At 28.0% G+C, this 10,335-nt stretch overlaps 1 protein-coding gene across 1 annotated transcript in view; it reads right to left on the bottom strand.

Moving 5' to 3' along the window:
• Positions 1–8,118: 8,118 nt before the first annotated feature.
• LOAG_09460 (hypothetical protein) overlaps positions 8,119–10,335 on the bottom strand; it is a gene marked incomplete at both ends in the record, with an annotated part of 4,817 nt that continues 2,600 nt past the window's right edge. The window contains 3 exons of the mRNA XM_020447935.1: positions 8,119–8,253; positions 8,932–9,068; positions 9,480–9,657. Coding sequence (XP_020301881.1) covers positions 8,119–8,253; positions 8,932–9,068; positions 9,480–9,657 — 450 coding nt within the window. The remainder of the gene's footprint in view (positions 8,254–8,931; positions 9,069–9,479; positions 9,658–10,335) is intronic.

Genomic DNA, 10,335 nt, shown 5'->3' with positions numbered 1-10,335 from the left:
AGCAAATCATCTATACAACATCTTTTTTTTTTAAATAAACAAATGTGAAAAGATTCTGCAATCAAATGAATCATATTTTACATAACGTTTTCAGATGGGACAATGCACTTCAAGCTTTTAGAGGAGATGAGTAAAGAACGATCGTTGTCAACGTTTATCAGTGGTATGGGTAGGAAAAGATGGTAAATGAATCATGCAAACATTTGTACTGATAAAAGTGTTCATGCACAATGCAAATAGTGTCACTGAAAAGCGATCCAACTAGTTCTCTTCAACGATTTCATTTCATTTCATTTTAAAATATTAGTTTATATACTTTCAAAAGCGGATATTCAGTAAATGATTTAGGAGATTACTTACAATGGATAGTAAATTTAACAAAATGATAACATACTTATCATCCGCAGATCAATATAGATAAGGAATGATTTGCTTTAAGGAACAAAAAAATAACAGGTTATTGCAATAAGTGTATGTGTGGTGAGTATTTAAATAAAAATTTCAAATGTAAATACGATTAATAATTTGTTCTGATAATTCCCAAGAAATTGATAAGATCTATAGAATAACTTTTAAAAGACTTTTCAAGGAAAACTTAGTAAATGAAAACTTTTCGAAGAGTACACTTTCACTACTAAAATATAACGAGAAATTTGGATAAAAATTTATTTTAATTTGTCCTTGAAAGCAATTTTGGAAATGTTTTGATGAAAAAAGAAGTTGTGAGTAAACATTCATTTTTACAACCGCAAATTAACAGAATGCATTATAATTATACGAAGAAGGATCTATCGCCTAAATAAGGATTTGATGATCATCGTTAAAAATATGTTAAAATCGTTGGAAAGGATAGAATTAGTGGAATTATGAATGTTATTTGTTGAAACGATAATATCTGTAAAAGATAAGGCTAAAATAATTATTTCATATTAAATCAACGATTTCTCTTTGCATGTTTATCAGTGACACTAAATTATAATATCATTTATTTTGACATACCAATTTAGTACGATAATATGAAACTGGATGTACATGCATATATATACAATTTACTCAAAATTATCTATTTAAAATTATCTATTTTAAAATTGATTGTAACAAAAAGTATTAAAAATTTTATTGTGCAGTTTTTTAAATTTAAATTTAAATTTTCAATTTTTTTACATCCCTTTCATTAATGTCTTTTTTCATTGTTCCCAATCAGATAATTAATTAGTCGATGTGCTATCCTATCCAAATTTAATTTGTTTAAAAGAAAATAATATTGAATGTACGAAATAATTATTGTCTTTTCTTAAAAATTAAGGTAAAATAACGATAGGTTTAAAATATTATCAATAACAAGCATTGATATGTAAATGATAAGATCGAACTACTCGGAAGTTTTGGGAGGGAGAAAAGATTGGTAAATGGTATGAAATCTTATTTGAGTATTTCAAAAGAGATCAATCAATTGGAAGGAAGACATTCGTAAGATGAAATGAGCGTATAAGGAAGGCAAAGATTAAATCGCTGATTTATCACAAATTTTATTTTCATAATAACAACAATAAAAATAATAAAGGAAAATATTCTGCAATAACTGCGATAACGATGACATTACCACACAAAAATATTTTCATAAAAACTTTTCTTTCTTTTTTTTTTTTTTGAAATAGAATTGAAATGAACAATTCAAAAATACAAACTTTTCTCGTAATCACAAGACAATCATTACAATATGTCGATTTATTTCGTAATTTTTTCATTTTCTGTTTTTTTTTTTTTTCAAATGAATTTTCTAAAATCTTTGAAAAATTTTCTGTCGAAAATAACAAAAGAGAAGGAAAGAAGAGATGCATCTGTTTGGGAATAAAATCATTGGTATGGAAGAAATTATGCAAAATTTTGATGTAAAACATCCTGAATATGTTCATACGATGATCATGCTTCTTCCATCCTCAGGAGAGAAAAAGTGGACAAAGAAATAGGAATCGCCGACAAATCGGCGCTCTTAGTCTTCTTTCTTATTATTAGAAAAGGACGGAGCATAAATGCACAAAAATTATTTTGACGTTTATGTCATAAATCTTTTTCACCTTCTCTTCTATTATCGTGTACTTTTTAAAAAAAAAAATCATAATACAAAAGTCATTGAACGAGTATAGCCTGCATTTGTATCGTAGTAGTGCTACTACTTACTGTAAGTATAAGTTTACCCATATAAAGTGGAAGATTATTACTTAACTTACCTATAAGTTGATACAAACTTATGCACGAAATTATAGTTAAATAAATACAAAATTTGCATAATCTCAAAATAATCAATCGATCGAAAGTAAAATATATTCAAAAAAAAAAAATTAAAGTATTTTCAATAAATTGTGGATATTATCATATACCATCTGATAAATATTTTAATTCATCAAATTAACAACAAATCATTTTTTCCTTTTCCACACCACTTTATTATCAGAGAGAGAAGAGAGAGAGAGAAAAAAAAAGATTTTGCAAGGAAAGAAATAAAATTTGCACATATTAAAAGTGGAAAGACGAAGGAAGAAAGAGAAAAGATATGTATTGCTTGTTATCAGCACTGAAATGAAAGGAAAGAAATTATCAGTGGAAATGAATTCGAATGAAATAAAGGACAACAGATGGAAACTAGTTCTATGCAGCATCCTGGATTCTACGTAGTCATCTACGGTAGTTGCGCTATTGATATTATTCTCAAATTGTGATGATATTTGCCATTTCTATCTATCAATATCATTACTTTATAGTTAAGTAAGCAATAATTTCGTTCAGTTACTGTTGTAATTGAACTTTTGATTAGTCTAATTTATTGCTAAGTTACAATTCTGAATACAATTTGTAAACTGACGAAGTAAAGCTGTAATTTCTAATGAATGGAATGAAATGGCTAGTTTATTTAGAGAAGATAAAAACTGCTTGATTTATTAGATTATTACTTTTATCTAACGCTGATTTTATTATTAATGATTATTGATAAGTTACTAACTGTTAATAAAATGCAATGAATGGATGAGTGATAATTAATCATAACGGATGACCAATGTTAGATCTGTAAGAAAGTTAATATAACAGGTGTATAATTTTGGAAACAAGCTCAATTATTTCATTACAAGTTATCCATGACAATAATAGTGGAAGAATACAAACTTATTCCATCTTCTCACGAATAGCGGAAGTTTTAATAATGTTTTTCGATTTAAGATCCATCCAATTTGGATGTGTCTCGGCAACTGATAAAAAAATCATGAAGTTTGATTTGGAATCAGTGATAATCATTTGATAATAAATGAATGTTTAACAGACGTTTGCTCTTTATTGCATCCTTGATTATCATTGCCAATGCTAGTTATAATCTTATAATTTAAATAAATTCCACGTCTTTTTCAGTTGAAAGAAATTCGTAAATAGAAATAGTTGACGAAAGTTTTGAGAAATTTGTGACATGAAATTGTGTTTTTTTTTCTTTGGAAACATCGGTACAATGAAAAAAAGTCAAATTTTTAAATATTCCAAATAAAATCGACCGAAAATAATTCACCTACCATCAAATTCTAGAAATTCCGCAGAAAAATATATAACATTAATTGGACTTTTGTCTTTACCAATACTTTCGTCAATTTTCATTTTTAATACTAATATTTTTATTTTTAGTATTTCCAGTATTTTAGTATTTTACATTGTTAGAATATTTTTAGCATTTTCTTCATCTTTAATGCTAATTTCCTGCTAATATTTTGCATTTTTAAAATATTTTAAAAATAGTTCAGTCTAATCCCATACAAAGGATGTAATGATATCACTGAAATACCATACCGCTCGAAGACAAATACTTAAATTCAAATATGACAATTTAGAGGAAGATGGTTGGGAAAAAGAAAACGAGGTAAAAAAAATTCATAAACAAAGGTAAATACAATTCCATTCTCCTGATCACTGTTTCAAAATTTCTCCTTCACCATATTTGTTTGACAATTATAGCAATTATAAATACTGTCTAAGGAGAATTTTCCTAGGGAATTTTGTCTGACGTAATTTCAATCGGGAAATTATCATCTATTAATTGTTACGGTTTATCAACTGTTTTTGTCGTATACAGGTTAAAAGTATACAGGTTAAAGGTTAAACGGAGAGGAAGAGTCGTGGAATATTGAGCAACAATTAGTTTGAATTTATCTTGTAAAACTTTGCTCGATTGATAGGCAAACTTCTATTTAACTTCCATTTAAGAACTCTTTTTAATGGATTTATTCCAAGTTTTTCTTGAAATTGATTTCCTTTCTCACCTTATGACGTAAAATTTCAAAGTTTGCACTCAATCTATCACAAATAACATCAACATAACAAAAAACGTCACAGTAAAATTTGGATTTTAATGTCAACTCAGAGATGACACATTGTAATCTGTTTATAGGCTGTATATTAAAATATAAAAAATAGTAAATTAATGATAATACGTAAGGGGAAAACATTTATCTCTTTGATCCAATCACATTCTAATATTTCTCTATAGCGTATTAATATTATCGGGTTATTTATAGTTTGAAAAAATTTTTCAAATTTACAAAAATCATACGTGCATGCATGAATGCGTCCATTTATTTGTGCATGCAGTAAAATTAGGAGAAAAATACCCAACAAAATAAGATTAGGTAAAAATTTATAATTAAAAAAGGTTCCAAATCATTCAGCATTTTGTATAGAAAGAAAGTGTCACCAGATTGGTTGGCAAAAAGAGAAATGATCAGAAACCATAAATTTTATCATAAGGGTGTTGGTTGATTGATAAAGGTCATTTGTATGAATTTATATCATAACTAAAACCATTTCAGCTTAACAAGCCAAAAAGAAGTGTCCTAAATTGAATTGAACTTATCCACAAATAAGTTTGATAGAGAGTTGTTCATACATGATTCATCGGTCGTTATCATCTTACCTGACAATGTCTTTTTGGTTCAGTTAAATGATGAATGATTCCAATAAATGGGACAACACAGACTGATTCAACCGTAATTAGTTGTATATTGAGGTTAAGCTATAAATTTGCAAATATTTCACATTTTTAACAAATCTTTTTGATTTCATTAGATTGAAATTAATTTTAATTTTATTCTAGTGTCTTCAAATTTCTATTATCTTATCCGGAAACTTCCACATTACTCATTTGACACTTCTGCTTCATATTAAAATGCAAATACTATAATGTAAAAAACAAGGCTAATTAGATGGAGCTAAAATTAATTAAGCTATTTGAAATGACAAAAAATAGCAATAGCAATGCATCGTTGATTGTTTTACCGGTAGAATAGGTATAAGTTTTGTTGAGAGAGGTGTTATGCTCATGAATCTGCATAGATAGAGAGAAAGTAAGTCATAAATCTGTAAAGATGTCACGCTGTCACACTGTCACACTGTCATGGTATGCATCTCGAAGGAATAAGACGAAAGCTGTCTTGTAATCAGGATGATTCATTCCGGAAATGTTTCTTAGTACGACGATTTTCAAGTTCTTCATCTTGATTATTTCCAAACTTCACTACACATATATATGTTTGAGAGAAAGTTCACGCTTAATTAACAATATACTGACAGTTAAACAAAATTATTCTTATTAAAGTTACGTTTTCCATAGGTTAATTAATTTCTAGTAATTAAAAAATATAATCACTTAAATAATTCAATTACTTCAATAACAAGAATAAATTTCCTTGTTGTAAAATTTGTAAATTTTTATTTTAAATCAAATACTGTTATATCAATACTTGAAAGAGACTTTTGCAAAATTTTATAAAGAACCAGTTCTTATATTTTTCATTTCGTCTACTTTGAAGCTTCAATTATTTAAAGTAAATTTACTTTGTCGAATAACTCCTAGAAAAGTAGCTTCAGGAAAAAACAAATTTCTGGAGATTTCCAAAAAAAAAGGGAAAACAAGAAATGCGTTTTTTTTTTTTAAAAAAAAAGTATGTTTTGGTGACACGAACAAATTCTTATCAACGAATTCTACTTGTGACAAATTAAAACTAAGAAATCCGTGCATTTTGCATGAAACCTCAGCTCTCTCTCTCTCGCTCTCTCTTTCTCTTCTTTTTTTGTTGTTCCCTCTCCCTCTCTCTCTATTTTAATTCCTTTGCATTTGAAAATAAATTTCTAAAAAACGATCAAAGAATGAAAAAGTATTTTGAAAGATTTACCTTCCATAATTCTTGTCATTTAATCATTCCTTATCAATCAGAGATACTATGAGGAGATAAAAAAAGAAAATGAAGAAGGAAAATTTGAAGCGGAAATTTAGAAAATAGTATGGATAAGCTTTAAAAAAATCTCAAATTAAGTTAAAATTTTCGATTTAAGCTTTAAAGATACGCCAAATTTTCTTTCCATTATCAGGGAGAAGAACGACTAAAAGAGTAAGTTCAAAAATTTCATTCATGACAGAGGACGACGATCTTTGTTAAATCAAGAGCTGCTCCTTACTCCAACTGTTGTTTCGTTTTCATCAAATGATGGAAAAGAAGAAATGATCGGAAATGGCTGAGAATGAATTTATTACCCTTGAAAATTCTCATTAAACTTTGCGCTCTTTTATACCCAATCTTTATTATCGTTCATTCAATATTTAACGCTTAAATGCACGTTTTCCTTCTTTTCTTGATAAAAAAAAGACATTTCTTCTATCTTCTTTCAGTCAAAAAATAAAAAAGGTTAGAAATTTTGATAGCAAGAAATTGATCAATTCTATTACAACAGCCAAATTCACACATCTTATCATTCAAATTTCAAAAACTCTAGAAAAATTACAATTTAACTCACAAAATATAATGGATGGTTGTTTATAATTTTACAGTCTCATCAGGGTGAATAATCTCGGGAACTATAAGGAAATCAGAGAAATTATGAGAAGTTTCCTCAAGCAAAAAAGTTAACATTATGTTTAGGTACATGCCAAACAAAGTAATAAAGTTAAAACTTTCTACAAAAAAAAGAGCTTTTTATCTTATTTAATATTCCTTCAGCAAATTGACAGCTTTGATTGGACGACAAATACGGTAATTTCGAGAAATGTCACTAAGAAAGCAAATGTGTCGTCGAAGATATCATTCTATGACAGAAATGAAATTGGCCAGATGGACCGAATAAGTATCAATAATTCGCAGTAGCTGATTTGCTTATCAGTTAATGTGAAATAGGGAAGAAAAAAGTAACTTAACATTTTTTTTGAAAGACAAGAAAGAAATGTATCTCATTGAAGTCTCATTAAGTAACAAAAAATCATTCAACAATCGAAATTGCTATTAACTAAATCAAAATTTATATTGAAATATTTACTTAATTGTTTCAAAATAAAAAAAAAATGTTCGCTATTCTGTTGGTTTCATTCAACAAGAACTGCAAAATACACCAGTTCGAGGTATACAAAAGGTCATCATAACATGACCTTCAGATTTAGAACAAGAATGTAATATGTAAGAAGAAATTCTGAGTAAATAATCAATTTTCGAAAAAAATACAAATGCTTGAAAATTGTCATAAAATAACAATTTTTCTCTTTCTTTTAATGCAATATCTCTACAATTTGTTCAATTTATCTCGAAAATGCATTTTTAGAAATTTGAAAAAAGTTTTCAAGTCAGAGACTTGAAATGAACAGGTTTTTTTTCGATACGAACAAGAACGAAGGTTCTGAGCTAGAACGAGATCGATTTCTCTATATGATATTAAATTTTCAAAACAGATCTTAAACTGACATTGTGGGTGAAGTGAGGATAATTTTTCTCCTCATGGAAATGTTATATTTAAGAAAATTGAAGTTTGAAATTATATTCTACAACAAAAAATCATTTCAAAATCTTGTTGAAATTTGTAAAGGCTTGAAATAATTAGCAGATTTATAGAAAATAATAATTTTGCCTGAATTTTAGAATAGATAAGTTATAAAAAAATAAGTTGAAGTATGAATCAATCTGGTATCGACAGAAAGTAGTAAAGAAAATTTCAGTGAGAATTAGAAGGGCAAAGTTCAAAACGATGAATTTTAGAAGGTTAATAGGAAATGGCATATGTTGTGTTATTATCGATTCTAAAACTGAACTTGGAAAAAGATGATTACCTTTCAAATTCCTTTTGATAATAGGGAAATGTAGGAGTTGAAAGTTCATCGTGACAATGGCGATTGTTTGGGGAAATAAGCACATTGTTCCTTATTTTATCGAAGCTATTACCATTGTCATTTAAAGATGCCTGAAATGCAGATGTTGAAATTTTAACTATGAATCACCTAAGTTGAGGTGAATTCAGTTAGATATCTAAAACGTAAAAAAAAAATTAAAAGCTTTAACAATGAATTACTCTACCTGATATCAATTCAATTTCCTATACTAAGTGACAAGTTCTTATTTTAAAAAAAATTGATAGATCACTTCTATGTGAACCGCAACTCACTTTCTACTGCTTCAGGAGGAATGATAATTGAGTAGTACTAACAAGGTTAGGAGTTTATTTATAAAAAGTTGAAGCAGATCGGAAAACTTTTAAATTAGCTTAAAACTTTTAATGAAGTGTAGCCACCAAAGCCAGCTCTTTATTAAATTTAATTAAATTAGCTCATTTGTCAAGCAGAAATATGTGCTATAAGATGAAGGCATAATTAGAAAGTATTAATTAAGTATTCAAACCAAATGTTATTCAGGAATTATTAAACAAAATGGAATTATTTTAATTATAATGACTGAATAGATATCATTTTTAGTGTAACTGATCTAATAGTTGATATCTCTTCGCCGGACATTACTAATACTCTACCGGATATATTCTCTAGAAGAAGTAACTCATAATATGAATTGTTTTACACCATTCATTAACGGTAAAGAGTGGAATGTTTGTCTGCGAAATTGAATGAATTGATAAATGAATTCATACGCCTTCCACTTTAATCGGAATATTTCGTACAACGCTATATGGTGGTGAGCCAATGGTTCCGTTTGACATATGGCGTAAGGAAGTGTCCTTGTAACGTTCCAATGGTGAAAGAGGAAATATGCGATCAAATAATGAGCCTGAAGAAGGAAAAATAGAAAGAGCTTCTAATATATTAAAGATCATTTAGGAAGCTAAAAGTTGCTTACCTAACTTTCCCGAATATTCACAGGTACAAATCTTATTCTTGAAAGTAATCAGAGAAAGTATAACTAATTTTGTGAATTCATTTATAATTCGTTTAAGTTCTGTGTTACGAAAATCAGTAGTGAGGCGAAAATAGAATGGAAGTGTAATGTAAACTTTCAAACCGATCTTTTTTTAAGATAAATAATTGATTTTTCATCAAAGAAACTCTGATGACAAAATAAGGGAGAGAATCAGAAATAACCAATAATTATTTTTAATTTTTCTCTCATGAATTTAGTTAGCCTAGACATGCACTGAATTTCAATTTAAAATCCAAGCATGAAAAAATGATTGAAATAAACCTGAGTCAAAAGTAGGGGAACTGATGAATTCGCTGGTAAATGGCGATGGAATGTCATCCAACGAATTGGCGTCATCGATGAATGACAGTGTTGACAATCTTCCGGTACCACTAAACATGAATTGTTGTCGATTATTGTTAGTATTACTGCTATCGATAAATGGTGATGAGATCGATTCCTGAAATTGATGTTTTCATAATGGTATGTTTATTCATACTATCCCAACGGAAATTATGGCTGCTTATTCGGAATGGAAATCGAAATAAATTATTAATCAATCCCAAACAATTTCATGAAATTCTAAATAAATTCAAATTAAGTGACAGTGATAATTGTATTTATGTTCAAAAAAAAAATCAGACTGTTAATTAATTAATTAATAGCTACAAACTTTAACGTAACATCTGATAGCAATGTAAAAAAAAAGACTTGATACAAGTGACATAAAATGATTGATAGTTTTAAATCAACCGACAGAACGACGTAAATAGTTATAACGGCAATGTGAGTTTTATTCGAGGAGTTCTTATTGTGATCGATATGCGGTTGATGTGATGAACTCGGATAGTCCCAGGCCTAGTCTTAAATCTGGCCTAATTTTTATATACAAGATAAATTGTCCGAATTATAGGTTAATGCAAATTCCAATTTATGCAAATTTCGATAATTAATCTTTGATTTCATCGAATATTATCCAGAAAAATTGCAAAAATGTACAATTTACAGAAGATTAATGTTAATTAATAGGAAAAATATAACTACTCTTAGTTCAATTTTCATAAAAGAAAAATAAAAGTTTGTATAAACGTACTTCCAATTCTTTCATTTTTCTGAACGGAAATTCTTCTCTCATCTT

This window comes from Loa loa (assembly GCF_000183805.2).
Source record: "Loa loa unplaced genomic scaffold supercont3.65, whole genome shotgun sequence".
Taxonomy (NCBI): domain Eukaryota; kingdom Metazoa; phylum Nematoda; class Chromadorea; order Rhabditida; family Onchocercidae; genus Loa; species Loa loa.
The sequence above is the reverse complement of the archived record's forward strand: the minus strand, read 5'-3'. Positions and strand labels throughout refer to the sequence as shown.